Source organism: Mesoplodon mirus (genome assembly GCF_964341445.2).
Source record: "Mesoplodon mirus genome assembly, chromosome: 12".
Taxonomy (NCBI): Eukaryota; Metazoa; Chordata; class Mammalia; order Artiodactyla; family Ziphiidae; genus Mesoplodon; species Mesoplodon mirus.
Genome location: NC_138988.1, coordinates 90,269,853 through 90,288,845, shown reverse-complemented (window position 1 = coordinate 90,288,845; position 18,993 = coordinate 90,269,853). Strand labels below are relative to the sequence as shown.

Sequence of the window (18,993 nt, the reverse complement as noted above, 5' to 3'; positions counted from 1 at the left end):
GTACAGCTGGGACCTGAATTTAGGTCTCTGGACAGCGTCAGATTTTCCTTCTTGAACCACCCTGCCACTTAAAGCTCACAGTTGTGTTTGCAGAAAGAACGAGAGAAGTTGCCCATACACAGTACAGGAGAGCAGACAGAGGTGCATTCTGTGCACTCTTCATGCTTTTTAATTTTCCTGTCCTTTCAGTGGTATAGATGGTAATTAATTGCCACAAAATATAGAAAATAAACAAGTTTTTGTGATGTTCTCTTGGAATGTCTTCAGTAATAATTCTGACTTACTTGGTCTTTTCAGTGTCATTCCATTTACCTCCAACAAAGATGGTCAGAGGACAACATACAGTTTTGTTTCTACAAGCGTGCATTGGGGTTCTTCCAGCTAACTGTGACATCCTGTTTACATACCATGGGTTAAAACCGCTTTCATGTGGGTCCTGAGATATAGGGAGTTTGAAAAGGCTTTAGAGATGGCTACCACAGTTTTACTTCTCTTCCCCTTTTTGTTTACTGGGAAATCTCTGGTTATTTAGTTCTAGAGTATTTTTTATTAGAGATTATTTTAACTTTGTTGTAAAATACAATGATAAGTTTTAAAATTGCAGAACAACGTATAGGTTAGGGAACTATTTTAGAGCAGAGACCCCTGTCACTATCCCCCCAGTTCAAGAAACGAAACATTGCTAGCCACTCTGGAAACCCCTTTACATTCCCCATCACAGTCACAGCTCTCTCCCTACCTCCACAGATGAGCACTGTCTTGACTTTTATAATAATCACTTCTGTATGGCGTTATCCCTTATGGCTTTATCACCCACGTTTTGTTTTTAGACAATGCAGTTAAATCTTGCCCATTTAAGAAAAAAACCTGAAGTGTATTTTAAAATCTCTCTTAATCAATAGGTTCCCCTTCTAGCTCTTTCTTTTCCTTATAACTTACCTGTTGAAGAACTTGGGCCTTTTGACCTGTGAGCTCTCCATAGTCCAGATTTTGCTGATTGCATATTCAGGTGCAGTTCAGTACCTTCCTCTGTCCTCTGTTTTAGCTGCAAATTGGCAGCTTGTTATAGAGCCTTGGCAGGATTTTAGGTTGAATTGTATTCTTTCATTGGGAGGCTCGTAATGTGTGGTGGTTTCTCTGTTTTCGATGCTACCAGCTGTTGACGTATAACGCCGTGAGTCATTCTTTGGGGTTTGGAACATGATGACATTCTATTATATCATCTTGTCAGAGATTAGCTGTAATAATTTGATAAGGAGATGTCGCCCCTCATCAGCTGTTTACTCATTGGTAGAGTTTATAGAGAAAGGCAGGATAAATTCTAGATTCCCTTATTTACCCGATTTCTAAGATAATAAATTGGATCCTATCATTCTCAGAAGGTGACTGATAGCCCCCCCCCTTTTTTGAAGTATGATTAGAAACTCATGATTTTAAACATATTTGGGCTTCAGTCAACTGTGCTTCTTACCCAGGTTCAAATTGTCCTGTCTTTGGCCACTGTGATCCCCTTCAGGTTGATTTTTGTGTCCTTTTGACATGACCCTGGTATTCTTTGATAGCTTCCTTGCTCTCTGGTGGTTTGATAAGGTGTTCCAAGCTCATCGTGTACGTTTCTCGTCCCAGACATAGAATCAACCATTTCTCTAATAAGCCCTGGTTCCTTCAGTGGGAAATGGAATTTCATCACCACACCTGGGTGCTTTGCTTCTGTTGTTGGTTATTGTTCCTAGGCTTTTCCAGTCTTTTCAGTGGACACATCCACACTCAAACACAACTTTTAAGATAAAATACCTCGTGAGTTCATATTGACATTTCCAATTTACATTTAAGATTATAGATTTTTACCTTAATCTCATATATTACATATATATTTCCTTCCTTCTTCACCAAGAATCCTAGGTCTCAAGAACATAGGGAGGGCATGATAGAATTAGAATTATCCCATAGTCCTCATTAGCTTTATTCTGCTTTATTTATTTATTATTATTTTTCCTCCAACCAGTTTTATTAAAGATAACAAAGTTCTGTATACAAAGTGAGCTAAACCTGTTGCTTCAAACATGACACTTCCCTTAACTAGTGTTTTGATAAGTCAATCCATAGAGTGTCAAAAAGCAGCTTACTATAAAATTAATAGAAAAGTGCCCAATGCACATTACATGAATGGCCTAATTACTGGAACTCTAATAGTTCTGTAAGATAATTAACATAAGGTACAATTGAGTCTCTATGACAAGCTGCTGGAGAACTGATACGGGATGTCTTATACATACGATAGTTTCAGAATAATAATCGTACTTGTACATACATCACCAGTCATGATTACTGAAAAAATTAAAAGGATTGTTTTGCAAATGCTATATCCCCATTCTCCTCCCAAATATTTTTAATGGGAATTCTGCATCTACATTGTCAAATCATATAGTCATTACATATTCAGTTTCTCACTTTCAACCCTTATTTGATATTCATTCCATAAATAACTATGTACTTAATACCTGCCACAGAGACCCCATGTAAATACCCATCTAGTTATTTTTGGTGGTTTGAAGTACGTTTTAGTAGGTTCCTTAGGAAGGGCCCCTAGCAACAACAGTCTCTTAGTCATGATATGTTGATACTACTTAGTGATCCTTATACTATATATCCAGTCAGTTTTGCTGGATATAAAATTCTTGGGTCACATGTTCTTTCTGGCATAGAGCACTGGTTTCAAAGTCTGGTGGCAGTGTAATTTTTTTCCCTCCTTATAAATAATGCGTTCTTTTTGCCTAGAAGCTCAAAGGAGTTTTTTCTTTTTCTTAAAGTCCAGTAATTTTATTAGAATGTGTCTTGGTGTTGGTTGTTCTTATTGTTCTGGGGTAATGTTCTCAGGTATATAGTATAATCTTCCAATATATGGACAAAACTTTTAAATTTTTTAATGTAAATTTTCTTGAATTATAATTTTTAGTATTCCCTTCCCTTGCCTTCGGGTTTCTTTTTCTTCTTCAGGAACTCCTCTTATTCATATGATAGGTTGTCTTTGCCTATCTTCAGTAATTGTTACTTTCTCTTGAATCCTGCGGTCTTGCTGAACTACCTTGTTAGTTCTAGTAGCTTTTTATTCCTTTAGGATTTTATCCATATTCGATCATTTCATTTGTGAAGAAACCCTTTTGATTCCTTTTCTCTGTGATTGTATGCCTTTTCTTTCCTTATGCCTTAGCAAGGGCCTCCATTACAATATTGAATAAAAGTGGTATGAATGGGCATCCTTGCCTTGTTTCTCATCTTAGGGAGAAAACATGATGTTAGCTTTAGGTTTATTATAGATATCCTTATCAATTTGAGGAAGTTATCCTCTAATTTTAGTTTGCCGAGACTTTTTTCATGAATGGATTTTGAAATTTGTCAAATGCTTTTTCTGCTTTTGTTGAGATGACCGTTTGGTTTTTCTTTTTCAGTGTGTTAATACAGTAAATGTGGTTCTATTTTTAGGAGCTCTGATTCTAGTCGTTTGCTTAGGGGGTGATAGAAAGGATGATAAGATCACGATTGGCTGAGGAATGGCTTCCTCTTGAGAATATGGGAGTTCTTTCAGGTGTGGTGATTGTGGCCCTGTGGTGGCTTTAAGTCATGCGGTGGCACTGCTCTGCTTACCTGGTTGCAGTGCTAATGCTCACAGGTGCACATATAAGACCTTCTACTTGTATGTTGAGAGCTGTACTTGAGGTCATAACTTGTAGGTAACTCTGGAAGCCAATTGCTGTGAGGACAGAGGTCTCTCAAATCATTGTTTGTCCATCTTTAATTATGGAGATCAGCTTTTTCTAGGCTCCTTTCACCTTTGATTTATAGGTTTTCTTTGGAAAAGTCACTTTTTTTTTTTTTTTAAGTTTTACACAAATGCTCCATGACTGCAGTTGCTCATGTTCCCCTTCCCATGTATAAATTATGTCTTCTCTGGAATTTTGGGAAGGTGCGGAGGTGTTTCTGTTCATTTGGTCATCTCAGCTCTCTGCTGGGATCAAAGTACATAATTTGGCTTTACCTTTTAGAAGGAGTAAGAATATAGCAAATTTCCACACCTATGTTTTGTATTTTAAGTAAGGCCCTGGTGACAGCAGCTGCTGTGGTTCCAGTTGTGACGTGTTCCTCCACAGCAACTTTTCTGTAGTAATTCTGAATGTAATTCTCTTACTTCTTTCAAGTCCCATTTCTTTTTTTTGCTAGCTTCAAATTAAGGATTTTTTATATTATTTATGTGACCTTAACAGTCTAATTTTTTTTTCATGTGTAAAAATACAGGTAATATGTAGTACCTTATTAGTTGTGAGATAAAAATGAGGGAATATCAGTCTAATAGAGTGTTGGTTTTCTCTCTTTTTCTCATATATATATATATATAGGTATGTATGTGTATACTCCTGTGCATTAGTAAAATATAGTTACTTAAAGGGCCAATTAATTGATTAATTTCAGTAGAATTCAGAGAAGAATCTCCAGAGGGAAATGGAACCTTTAAATTAACCACGGATGTCAGCTAGCCTTAATAATTAAAAAGCATCCCAAGAATGACATGCTTTGTTTCTACATATAAAGGGAAATGGATAATTAATAGGATTATACAGTTAAAGCAAACCAAATCTTTCTTTTCATCCTTAACGTATATAATTTTTCACCCCACATATTTCATACTTGCTACATAGTGATTGTTCCATAAGTATTAGTTGATTAAATAAAAATTTTTAAATTGCTGCAGTCCTCTGTGTTGTTTTTCGTGTATACATACAGCCTTTTCATTGTTTTTTCTGTTCCCCGTGGCGACAACATTGAACATGGAAGAGACACTCTGAACATGTTTTGTTTGGCTCAGAGGGAGCCTGTAGTCTCCTTCTGTATGACTCTGCTGATAATAATGAAGTAATAATGAAGAAATCCTCTCTTTAGTTTATAATGGTATACTTTGGTTTAAGTCATGTTGCTAAATGGTAAATGTCATTTGCTTGGTTATTTCAGTTGATAATTTGAATTGATGTCAGTCTGACGTTGGTATCAGGGTGATGAAGTTTGTCCTTTGCTGGCATTGCAAACAGGAAAAACTTGACAGTTTTTTTCCCCATCAAAATGGATTTTGTTTTGTACATTGATGTTGGTAAATGGGGCATTTTCACATAGAAGGCAGTGTTTGTTTCACTGAAATTGCTTTGCTTTCTGGGACTAGAGTTGAGTAGTGGCTCCAAGGTTTGTCTGTGACCAGCCAGCTATGTTGGTTGCTGCTATAAAAAAATCTTTTTTTTTCTTGTGAAGTTAAAAAAAAAAAAGTTGTATTTGTGGTCAGTACCTTTCTGAACTGAGGTCAGAGTAATTATAACTAATAGCTGTATTACTTTTCTGAAGATAAAATGAAAATTAAAAAAAAATTTTTAAAGAAAGAGTGATGGAGGGGACAAAGGAGAGAGTTGAAAGGAAAACTGTGCTGTTTAAACACTAAGAAAATTGTTCTTAAGAATATGATAGTAATTCTTATGAACTGTTTATTTGATTTGTGAAAGAGTCTTAGGACTTACCATAAAATTAAAATGTACATAAATGGTGTTGACACTAATCAAAGATAGTTCCCCTGTTTGGATTATCTGTGTTTCTGATGATGAAAAAGATGGATTCCTGCTTAGTGTTGGCCTTATTAAATTTTAAGAGACATAAGCATGGCTCTTAATCACAACTTTAATGATTGATTCTAGTGTTATTTCCTGTTAATTGGTTTTTCATTCATTTATTAAATTGCAAGAGGTTTCTTGAAAATGTACTGTGAGGTGTGTAAAATGAATCATATCTAGGCATTGCCCTTAGGGAGCTTATAGTCTTGTAGGGGAGAGAAATCTATTGGAAGAGCTATTGATATATATCTATTGATATAGTATCAATACTATAGGTCAGTGCTGAAGATTGTAAATCATTTGCCATAAGAACAGTACTGATAATTCCTTCTGAATTAGCTAGTTCAACTAGAATATGTTAAAAATAAGTTTTTTAATAGTGCCCCGAAACACTGATATTCTCTGCCTCTTGCGCCTCCAATGAAACCTCTTGAACCTCTTGATCATGCAGGAGTTAGAGCTGGCTGAAACGCAGTTAAGCAGCTTGACTTAGTCTCTTCTGTTGCCTCAGTCCTGTAGGTGTAAATTAGCCAAAGACACAACTCCTGCAGATTCTTATCTTTTCGAGGGCACAAGTGTCTCTTGCTTGCCCACTTTTTAATTGTATTATTTTAAATAAAAAAGCACTTTTCTGTTACCTCCTCCAGGGGATCAGTTTTTCCATTAACTAATGCCTCTTTGGAAAAGTGACTTTGAAAAAGATGTAAACACTTGAAAATTTTGTTTAGGAACCTTTTATAAGCGTTTACAACAGCTTTTTATTCAGACTGTATAAGTCAGTTCTAAATTCTAATTTTTTCTGGGTCTCCCACCAGAAACCAGGTTGGGATCTAAGGGTACTGTAGCTCAAATTGTATTCAGGTTGGAACTCTAAATAAGACCAAGTATGCATTCTCCTTCAGAACTTTTATCCCTGTAATCCCATTCTTTAAAAATAAATTAATTTATTTATTTATATTTATTTTTGGCTGCATTGGGTCTTCGTTGCCGCGCGCGGGCTTTCTCTAGTTGCAGCGAGCAGGGGCTACTCTTCGTTGCCGTGCGCGGGCTTCTCATTGTGGTGGCTTCTCTTGTTGCAGAGCACAGGCTCTAGGTGTGCGGGCTTAGCAGTTGTGGCCCATGGGCTCTAGAGCGCAGGCTCAGTAGTTGTGGCGCACGGGCTTAGTTGCTCCGCGGCATGTGAGATCTTCCCAGACCAGGACTCGAACCCGTGTCCCCTGCATTGGCAGGCGGATTCTTAACCACTGCTCCACCAGGGAAGTCCTGTAATCCCATTTTTAATTGGAACCAGAACTGTAAATTTCCCTCATTCCTTGCTCAGAATATAGATTCCTGTCATAATTTAATTTTGGTCTTTCTTGGTGAATGTGATAATTAAAGTAAACTATAATGAAATGTGAAAATTGGATGGTGAATTGAATAAATTTAACAGCTGATCGGGGCATCTCTTTTCAGTGTCACTTTATTAAGGTCTTCCTATATACTGATACACCTCGGAATTTTATTTTAAAAAAAACTTTTCTTTTTCCTTTCTCTCCTTTCCTCTGTTGAAGGGTATTACCATCTAAAGTGTTTGCTATGAGTAGAGTATCGGTGTATTGATCTTAGGGAGGTGAAGTAATTACAGATTTGCTTTTCATTTTATGGGATAATCTCTATAATAGGAATATACATGTCATATACTTTAGGTTATTTTTTTTATGTTAATCCTTTTAAGGAAGGAGTGTTTTACTTACATTAACTAGCTTATCAAGAAGAAAATAATTGATTCAAATACTAAGTGTTGTGCAAGTCCTAAATGCAGTTTTTTTGGTTTTTTGTTTGTGTTTGTTTGTTTTTACATCTTTATTGGGGTATAATTGCTTTACAGTGTTGTCTTAGTTTCTGCTGTACAACAAAGTGAATCAGCTATTTGTATACATATATCCCCATATCCCCTCCTTCTTGAGCCTCCCTCCCACCCCCCTATCCCACCCCTCCAGGGGGTCACAAAGCACTGAGCTGATCTCCCTGTGCTATGCAGCTGCTTCCCACTAGCTATCTATTTTACGTTTGGTAGTGTATATATGTCAATGCTGTTCTGTCACTTCCTCCCAGCCTCCCATCCCCACCGTGTCCTCAAGTCCATCCTCTACATCTGCATCTTTATTCCTGCCCTGCCACTAGGTTCATCGGTACCATTTTTCTAGAGTCCATATATATCTAAGTGCAGTTTTAAATGTAGTGAGGTATCATATCTACAGTGGTCTGATTTTCACTAGCCTCACTCATCTTACTTTGCCTTGGATCTTGAAGTTACATTAAAAAATCCACTGAACCTTACACTTCATGATGTAGGGTAGGGAAAACAATACATACATCTCTTTGTATGTACGCTCTTAGGTTCAGCAACTGGGGCATGTGAGTCAAAGTGATAAAAGACAGACTAATGGGAAAAACAAAACAAAACAGTTGTAATTATGCAAGTATGTAGGAGTTAGAATTTGGAGATTATATACCATCTTAACAAAGGGGGTAAAGAGTGGAGAAGAGTTTAGACAAAGGAAAAAGGGGCTTATTGGGGAGGTGTAAATTAAGAGAAGGTGATTAGGAAATATATGATAAATAAGGCTTTTTAGTAAGGTTTGTTATACAGGTAAGAGTCTGGTGATAAGAGCTGTCTCTGGAGCAGTTCTCTTCCTGGTACTAGAGAGGGAGACACCTTTACAAATGGAAATTTATGTCCTGCTTTTATCCAGATGGGAGAGGGGAGAGAGCTTTTTTCCTGAGTCTGCTGTTTCTTAACTGCCTTCATCTCAAAAGAATTCTTATTCCAAAGTGGCATATTTTGGGGTGGCATATTCTGGTCCCCTTAAATGAGAAAAGAAAGTTCTAGGTGATGGATAACATTACACCAGATATTGAGGTCTACTAATCCTTTATTTGAGCCTGCAATAACTCCTCCCATTTGAACTCAGAGCACTAAAGTTATTTTGCAGCATTTCACTTAAAAAAATATAACATTAAGGTATATTTTATAATGTACGTAATACATTAATATAATACTCCATGTGTATAATTTATATACAGTTGTATGTGTTTATGTATTTGAGGTCCATTTCTTTTTTTTTTAACTAGTGGGTACCTTGATAAAAAGTTTGGTGGGGCTTCCCTGGTGGTGCTGTGGTTAAGAATCCACCTGCCAATGCAGGGGACACAGGTTTGAGCCCTGGTCCGGGAAGATCCCACATGTTGCAGAGCAACTAAGCCCGTGAGCCACAACTACTGAAACCCACATGCCTAGAGCCTGTGCTCTGCAACAAGAGAAGCCACTGCCCTGAGAAGTCTGTGCACCTCACGAAGAGTAGCCCCCGCTCGCCGCAACTAGAGAAAGCCTGCGTGCAGCAACGAAGACCCAACACAGCCAAAAAAAAAAAAAAAAAAAAAAAAAAAAAAAGTTTGGTAACCACTGCTCTGTAAATTTATTTGTTCTTTTTGATGTTCTAACCTTGTACTTAAAATATTGATTTGTATGTCTGTTCAGTTTGCATATTTCAAACTTTCTTTTTTGGTCTTTTTAACTTCCTGTGTATTCCTTGAGGCACAAATTCCTCTTGGTATCTGACAGACCTCTAAGCATATATTATACATATAATAGACACAAAATATTTCATTAATGAATTTGTGAAAATCATATATAAAATGAAGTTTTTGATTGTTGTCATTTATTCCAGAAATTTTTGTAGATTCATTGCATGGCAGTTAGAAATGGTAGTAGTAGATTGAATAGGCAAGTTAGAAATATATTGAGAAGTAATAGCTGACACAACAGAAAGAGAAGAATCAATATATATGGCTTACTGAGATTATTTATTATGGGGCCATACAACCTTATGGATCTTGGTAACCCCTGGCTTAGGACATCATTATATCAAGGCAAAGGGCAGTGATGGATGACTGCAGTACTGTCTTTACTTTGACCTTGGGCAATCTGTTTAATCTTCTAATCCTCAGTTTCTTCTTTTATACGTGAAATGATAGGGCTAGAAAATTTTGGATGTCTCTTACAGATGTGAAATTCTATATCTACTGTGATTATTTAAGGCAATCAAATATAGGTTCAGTTAGTTTCACTGTATCTTGTGTAATAAGAAATATAAGCATGCCATGTATTTTAGAAACATTTCCTTGAGAATGGTTACATATGTTTTGCCTGGCATGTAGGCCAGTGTGTAAGGAATAAAGCTTTGGGAGGTGAAAGAAGGCAAATTAGAATGAATAAGTGGAAGCTCTCTAGAGGTAGAGTTTAATAATAAGAACATATGGACAAAAACATGTGTACAGTGATTAAACAGGAAATTTTGAAGTAATGAACTTCCTGCCATTGAGGAAGTAAAGCAGAAGCCATATGACCATTTATAAGGAATATTGTAGAAAATATTAAACATGTGGGTAAAATTTATTTAACTGGGCAACATTCCTACCCAAGAGAATGTCTGAGAATGTTGGGGAGCACTGTGAGGTTACCTAAAGTAAGTTAGGGAGGTAGATAGGGAGGAATATGGCACATAATCCTCTGAAATTGGTCTTTATCCCAACATGATGGCTCCCGAGAAGCTGGTCCTGATGCCTTACCACGGATGCTGGGGAATCTTTCCCTTGCCCTGTTTTGGTGTCAGGCTTTTGAAAACAGTGTTATGAGTGTCTTCTTTATTTTCTTAACTCCTTATCCAACAGAGATGACTATTATTTACAATTTGGAATATTTCCTTTCAGAATCCCTGGGAGGATTCAGAGAGAAGCATCTTCCTGTAAGCCTAAGGAATCTTTCCCATTCTCTGAACTTGCTTCCCTTTGGAGCATGAGGCTACCCAGGCCCACCTGGTGCTTTCTTACTGTGTTTCTTATCCTCTCGTGAGCATGCAAGCACAGGTCACCCATTTTCTGATTTCTGCAGGAGGTTCTTCTTCCTACTTCTTGCCATCCCTCCTGTCTTTGGTCTCGCCCCCTTCCCCCATCACTTTTCTCCTATAGCTTAAAAAAATTTTTTTTTATACTTCTCATTGAAATTCCCTTTTCTATAATGAACGAACCTTCCTTACGCTGTTAACCTCTTCACGGAAGTCTATGTCCTTGTCAATTATACCTCAATGAAGCTGGGAAGAAAAAAAGTCCATGCCCTATTCTCACCATCTTTCTTAAAGTCACAGAATCCTTTCTTCAAACAAAATATTTCACAGACTCTTGATAGGTAGAGCAGATGAAAGCACAGTAACAGGATGTAGGAGGAAGAGGAAGTCGCTGGTCCTGCTTGCTCAGCCCGCTCTGTGTCCCTGACCTGGTCCCTCAGGGACCTCACTGGGAGTCAGCGTTCCACAGCGCTGCATTCAGAGAAGCTACCTCTCCTTCATAACTGGGTACCCTTGGGTCTCTTTACATGGGCACGTGCTTCTTCTCCCACAGGGCTGCTCGCAGCTGTCCTCGCTACCTCGGCATCTCTGTTCTTCCCCTGCACGCAGAAACCTGGGTCGTAAGGCCTATTTCTGCCTTTTCTCACTAGATTGCGAGAACACCTTGAGGGTAGAGACTATCCTTTTACTTTTTTCTTCCCTTGTGTTTAGCATGTGGTGAGTGACTGAATGGTAGAATGGAAAAACAAAATGCTGAATTAATGACTTTTAAATAAATAATAGTTCTTATCGGTGAACCCAGGAACTTGTATTGCAGTAATAAGCACACTAAAGGAAACCTATTGAACCCGAAATCAAGTGGGAAAATTTCTTCACTGGTTTTATATGGCCAGTTCATCAGGGAATGGCAACTTGTTATATCCAGATACACTATAAAGAATGACTGCTGTGTCTAAAAGGATTAACTATTGTACTATGATAATCTGCCTCAGGTGCCTACTTTGTTGGCCACTGTTATTAAGTGTTGAGAAACTTTTACCCTTTGGACTCCTCTTTCCTAGTGCAATGAAGACCATTCCCCGTGTGGTAACATTCTTTCTCCTCATGGGGCATAAAATGTGCATTTACGTTTTTAGCTTTGTTGGTTCAAATAATATTCAGTATTGTGACCCTGAGTTTAAACCCCAGTTACTTTGGATTTGAATGTCTCCAGACAGCCCCAGTTACCTATTTGAATCTATCTGTTTGCATTATTTTTTAGACTGATAAATCCTATCAAGGCTTAGAGTAACTTTATTTTCAACTTTTGGTGGCTCCTAGCCTAACTCTGCAAGTCTTGATAAGAGTCATGTACGGAGACAGTTGCCCTCTTGCTGCCAACTCTTCCCTCCTTGCCTGGTTGTTCCAAAATTTAAAAGAAGGGCATCGTGGTTATGGAAATAGATCACAAACATAGATCCTTAGTTGTTTTATCTTAGATTATCTGCTGAGGTGTTTTTATGAGTTTCACATGGCTACATGCCTGCACATAAATACTTAAAATAGTGTCCTCTCCCTTGAGTATCTGAATGCAGACAGTACTCCCTTGCAGAGTAGTTAAGAGTGCTTGCTGTGCATAGAAACAGATTGGTTTTGACCCTTCCTCCAGTACTGCTGTTTTTAGAGGGGTATCAATATACATTTAGAAATTAAAAACTCAGATGTATATTTAAGAATACTTTTTCGTAAAAGAAAATTTTGATTGAAGACTTAGATATTACTATGAGTATTTTTATATAGGTTAAATATCAATTTGCAGGAAGGATATAAGGAATAAGAGATGAACATGGAGAAGAAGCAGCATTTCCTCTGTATCTGCTACTTATAGAGAACTGAGTTTTTCTTGATAGATCCATGGATTTACTACTCTGCTATTAGACTGTGATTTTGTTCACAAGACTCAGGAAAACAAGAGCTGTGAAATATTAAATTGTGTTTCTACTTTGAAGACATTCAATATATTATAATCTGTGTCAATTTCTGTGTTGTTTTAATCAAGAAATGTTTGCTCCAATGTTTATTACACAATCAAAACTCAAGTTTGATTTATGTTCTGAAATGTAGGGTTCAAGGACTAGGAGATCCTGGGTCCTCATCCTAGCTCCAGCACTAAATCCACAAAGTGTGGAATCGACCATTGCATCTTCTTGAATATCAATTTTCTCATCTGTGAGATAATGATATTATATCATCTTTATGTGTTTTCTATGATGCTGTGAATTTTAAGGTTCTGTACAAATTATTTCTTTCATTTGGTGCTTGGCAGAAAAGAAGAAAAGGTTTCTTTATGTTTTCTTTATTACTCAAGTTAATGCTCTAGACAAGGATACATCTCTGTTTCAATTTAGAAATGCGTTTCAAGAAAATATGAATGATTGTATTGAATTAACTTTACATTCAGTTTTCATTTTACTATATGTGCTGCCGAAGCAAGCACTCAATTTTCATTTTAATTGACATTTCAAGGCTATCTAAACTGAAAACATGGAAATTTATAGTATTTTTAAATTTCTTAAGGTATTATTCTTATCAGCATTCATACGTTGAAGGATAAGGCTTTAAAAAATATGTCTGTGCTGGGTATATTTCTAAAGAAAAAGTTTTCAGGCCTTATTTCAGGCTTATGAACCTGAGCAAAGTTGACTAAACAAGAACAGGATATCAGAAAGGAATGTTTAGAACAAGAACACTCTTTGAGAAATTGCATTAAAACTTTTGATACTTTATTTGGTCACAGAGTGTGGCATCAATATTCCATAGCTGGGGTATGATTTTTGGCTTATAGTTCTGGTCTACCCTAGCATTTTAAAGCCAAATTCAATAGAAGCATGAAATAATATTTTAAATAAATGATTTAAACATCTCTATTTTGAAATTTCCTCTTAATTTTCTGGTGTTCTGCTTACTCCCTAAAATCAGCCTTGGACTGTTCTTTCATGACCTGGTCTAGTGTTGATAAAGGCAGCAGAACGCTTTCCCTGGGTAGTTGTATATTGGCTATACTGTTTTCAAATAGGTTGTACAACTAACTGTATAATGGTGACCTTGATGAAGTACATATAAATGCTAATCATGATTATTATTGCTGTTACAGTATTGTTGGTGGTGATATTACCTTTTTTTGTTTTTGACACTAATATTTTTTTAGCCTATGGGAATGCTTCTACGTTGCTAAAGAACCTTACAGTTTTGTACTCAATAAGGATTCTCTCCACACCTTTAGGGATTGTTGCATCCACTGTCATCAACCATCACTTTGGAATACATTTCAAAAATCTATCCCCAGCTCTATTGCCAACCAGCTGAATTGCATCCAGAGACTTGATGGACATTAGCAGAACCTCAGATTTGGTGTGTCCTATTGGAATTTCCTTCTATCCCAGTACTCAGCTTCTGCTGACAGCTAGTGGCGCCACTTTTCTTTTATCTTCTTAGACTAGGGATCGGCAGCCTCTGGCCTTTGGGCCAAATCTGACCTGCTGCTTGTTTTTAAAAAAGTTTTATTGGAACAGAGATGTACCCATTTGTTTAAGTACTGCCTCTATCTGCTTTTGCTCTAAGGTGGTAGAGTTAAGCAGTTACAACAGAGACCTGTGATCACCAAAGCCTGAAGTAATTTACTCTCTGGCTCTTTTTAGAAAATGTCTGTTAATCTCTGCCTCAGACTCAAAACCTTGACATCACCTTTGATTCATCCTTGGGGTTTCTCAAGTATATTCCAGTAGGAGAACTCATCTCCTTTTAACTTTTTTTTTTTTTTTTTTTAATCCTCCGTATGTGCTCAGGTCCTCACATCCTTTTGCCTAGGGTATTAAATGAATTTCCCCAACCACTGACTTCTTTTTCCCATGTATTTCATTTTGCACCTTGCCACCAGGGTCCTGTTCTCAAAGTTTGGCTCTATTCTGTGTCCACTCTGCCACCAAAATTTAAAGTTTCCCTACTGCCCACTACATTGGAGCCTGTCCAGCCTTTTTTGTAAGGCTCCTTCCACAATATGAGCCCTATGAGTCTCCCTTATATAGAAATTCTTTCTATAATGAAATGCTTTCCCCTAACTTCCTCCCTTCTTGCCTTTGTCCATGGTGTAACAGCCGCCTGGAGCTTTTCCTGCCTCCATTTCACCCTCTCCAATTCCTGTCTCCCTTTAAACTCCTCTCAACTTTTTTCATAAAGCTTTTTACTGTATTCTTCTGTGTGCATATTCTTTGTCTCTCCATGATACGTTGCCTGTACATCTTTCTATCACGTTAGGGCATTTTACTTGATGCTGTGTTGTTTATGTTCTTTTACATCTCATCTCATCCATTATAAACCAGAAACTCATCGAGTGTAAAGTGCCTATCTTCCTCTTACTGTGGTCCCTTAAACACTCACTATCATGTCTTAGACGTGCTTAATAATTAAGTAATTGAATCACATTACTGGAAGCCAGCTTTTTTTCTTTTTAAATAAATTTATTTTATTTTAATTTATTTTTGGTTGCGTTGGGTCTTTGTTGCTGCGTGCGGGCTTTTTCTAGTTGCGGCGAGCAGGGGCTACTCTTCGTTGCGGTGCGCGGGCTTCTCACTGCGGTGGCTTCTCTTGTTGAGGAGCATGAGCTCTAGGCATTCAGGCTTCAGTTGTTGTGGCTTGCGGGCTCAGTAGTTGTGGCTTGCGGGCTCTAGAGTGCAGGCTCAGTAGTTGTGGTGCACAGGCTTAGCTGCTCCGCGGCATGTGGGATCTTCCCGGACCAGGACTCGAACCCGTGTCCCCTGCATTGGCAGGGAGATTCTTAACCACTGCACCACCGGGGAAACCCTGGAAGCCAGCTTTTTAATTTGGATTTAATAATTGGTGACCTCACAGACCCTTGAACATTTGGCAGTGATTCTAGGTGCATAGCTAAAGTTTGTGAAGAAACCAGATGTTATTTCCTTGTACATGTTATTAATGTAAATGGAAAGATTTTTTTGTTTGATAAGGTATTTCACATTTACTGCAAGAAAACTATTTGTGTGCAATGGTGTGCTTGGTACTGATAAAAAAAAAAAAAAGTAAAACCAAGTGGCAGAGCCAGGCAGTAATTCTCTTGGATATGTTAAGCAATCTACCAATGTCAGATTTTCTTGATTCTATTAACAAGCTTTTTCAGGATTCCAAATGGAAAAGTTATACCAGAGTACTTTAAGAAGTTACGGAAGTGAAATGCTTATGGATGCTGTTAAACTAGTATTTTGTCCTCTGCCCGTTCATTCATTTAATCATTCTCTGCATACTTCCCAGGGGTTTTGGTGTGGCTGTTGATCACCCATAGCTAGTTCTGTTAACCATCCCCTGCCACCTTTTTTTAGGCTTTCAGTTCTGAATTTGTAGCCTTGAAAAAGTTGACAGAAACAAAAAAGGGTGTCAGATATAGAGACTTTTCACTTCATGGTGGTGTAGTCTAAAAGTTACAAGTCTAGAAACGGGACTGCTGATTCCCTTAGCTTTCTCAGTTGGTTTCAGAAACCTAGACATTGCCTGGGGTGGGAGGCTCAGAAACACAGTTGGTGTACAAAACACAGTACCCGAGCAACCAGTGGAAAAAAGTAAACAAAGCATCACAAGTCCCAAACCCACATACTTGAAAAAGAATTGAAGACTTAAAATTTTAATATAAATGGGTAAAGAATATGAATAGTTTCTAGGAAAAGTTGTTAGCTCTGCTTGGTTTACCCTGTCTTCTAGCACAGAATCAATGTTTGCTGTATGCACGTGTGCCCAGACAAATGAGTAACACCCACATAAAATATATCCCAACTTCCTCCTAAGTAAAGAAATGCCTAATAAAATAACCAGACATGTATACCTTTGAACCAACGTTTTTACTTCTTAGAATTTATGTTAGGGAAATTTAGCATAGATTTCGCATCTAGGTTTTTATAATCCAGAAATACCGTCTCAAATATTCAAAGATTATCTATCCATCCACATGTATTTGTACGTGTATGTGTGTGCATATGTCTATATGCATGTGTATTGTGAAAAATTTTGTAATAGTGAAAAATTGGAAATAACCTAAATGCCTATCAGAACACAAATAGTTAAACTATAGTATACCCACATTGTAATGTTTAAAAAGGATGAGGTTCCACTACTGGGTATATATCCAGGATATATAAATACTAATTCAAAGAGATGTGTGCATCCCCAGTGTTCTTAGCAGCATTGTTTACAATTGCCAAGATAAGGAAGCAACCTAAGTGTCCCTCAGCAGATGAATGGATAAAGAAGATGTGGTGTATAGACACACACACACACACACACACACACACACACACACACACACACACACACAAATGGAATACTACTCAGCCATAAAAAAGAATAAATTTGTGCCATATGTAACAGTAGGAATGGACATGGAAGGTATTATGCTAAGTGAAATAAGTCAGAGAAAGACAAATACTGTATGATATCACTTATATGTGGAACCTAAAAAATAAAACAAACTAGTGAATTTAACAGAAAATAACAGATGCATAAAACAAACAAGTGGTTACCAGTGGGGAGAAGGAAGGGGTTCGGGCAAGATAGGGTTAAGGGATTAAGAGGTACAAACTACTATGTATAAAGTAAATAAGCTATAAGCTATGGGGATATATTGTATAACATGGGGAATATAGTCAATATTTTATAATAACTATAAATGGTGTATAACCTTTAAAAATTGTGAATCACTATGTTGTACACCTGTAACTTCAATAATACTGTACCTTAACTAAACTTCAATTAAAAAAATAAAATACAAAAAAAAAGGGGTGAGGCTGATATTTAACTAAAGAAACAAAAGGAAAGATACACAAGGTGTATTGGATGAAAGTTGTAAAACAAAATATTGTTTCATCTTTGTGTATTTATAGTGAACAGAGGTCTAGTTACACATCATACCTGCATATGAGAGGGATTGTCTGGACATAAGCATAAATAATCTAAAAGTTGTAGACAGTCTCTGAGGAACAGAAGTGAGGAGATGTGTGAATTCTCAGGATAGAGGGAGTACTATACCTTCTATTTCTTACTTTTCTGTTCAATTTTTTCAATGTATATTTTACTTTTATACTAGACAAAAGACTGGGAAATCATATAGTGTGTTTTAATATTAATATTTAAAATAATGATTTAAAATAATTGAATGGCTAATGTCTATCTGGAAAATGTGGTTTTTCAAGAACGATTTATATCCTTGAATATTCTATATAAGTAAAATTTTTTGTTTTATAATGAGGCTGTAATGAAAGACATTATCAGATTGGACTGCCATTGTGTTGTTCATGGTGTGATAAATAGACACATAGTTCAGAAGTCTTATTATAATGCATTTTTTTGAAGCAGTTGTAAGAAAATCCTGTTTGATGCTCGATGGTCATGTTATGTTTTAGGGAACTTACATGCAGTAACATCAGTTTCCAAGGGTACGCTTGAGAGGAAAAGAATTAACACTGTTTTCTCTTCAATCTTTTAGAAAAGCTCAAGAGGAGAACAAGAAAATAGTGCTTGCTGGATGTGTTCCTCAAGCCCAGCCTCGTCAGGACTACCTTAAAGGGCTGAGCATCATAGGGGTAAGCTTGCACCTGATAGGAAAAAAGACAGTCCTACGTTGTTAAAACTTGTCATGGCTCCACATTTTATTTTCTATTTTTAGGTTATTTATAAGCTGGGTTACACTTCTGGCTGTCCTTAACATACTTTCCCTATTGCCAAGGAAACTTTGTCACGTCTGTGTAACGTCTGAACCTAGTGCGGAAACATGTTCTAGGTTCTCTCATTTAAAAAGGAAAAATTACACAATAAAAAGCCATAGTATGGAATTTAAGGTCGTTAATTATAACCTTGTCTTTGTGTGTCCAGCACTATCTCTTGCCATATCATACTATATAGCTATATATACCTATATACCTATATGGAATGTCCCACTTTTCACACTAAAAGTGGAATGTCCCACTTCCATCTTACTCATCCCCCAAGACGTGGCTTCACCATTACCCCTTCTCTCAGCCTGCCTTGACTGCGCTGTGTAGGCCTCGATAATCCTGTCTCTGGGTTCCTTTCACTTACTATGCAGTTACCTTTCATTTGCTCTCTCAGCATTTCACAGAATTGTATTTTTGGGGTTAACTTATGTGTTTTTTTGAATACAGCCCACCTCTCTTTTTGAATTATTAGCTGCACACTGACAGCTTTTCAATCTTTTTTAAACGCCCACCACGTTTCTCCAGCCTTTCCCAAGGTGCCTGAAATACGGTAGGCATCCTTTCAGTCAGTGTTTGGTGACTGAAAAAATGAAAGAAGCTTCCTTTTGTACTTCTGTTGTTGGTGTGCTTCTCTCCCTGTTGGGTAGTAAGTTCTGTGAAGTCAGGGGACGACTACTTACTATAGTATCTTTCTTATTCTTTGTG

General features: G+C 37.2%; 1 protein-coding gene across 9 annotated transcripts in view; it reads left to right on the top strand.

Moving 5' to 3' along the window:
• CDKAL1 (CDKAL1 threonylcarbamoyladenosine tRNA methylthiotransferase) overlaps positions 1 to 18,993 on the top strand; it is a 669,277-nt gene that overhangs the window by 147,866 nt on the left and 502,418 nt on the right. For all 9 annotated transcript variants that reach the window (XM_082638078.1, XM_082638075.1, XM_082638082.1 and 6 more), the window contains one exon: positions 18,060 to 18,156. In XM_082638078.1, coding sequence (XP_082494204.1) covers positions 18,060 to 18,156 — 97 coding nt within the window. The remainder of the gene's footprint in view (positions 1 to 18,059; positions 18,157 to 18,993) is intronic.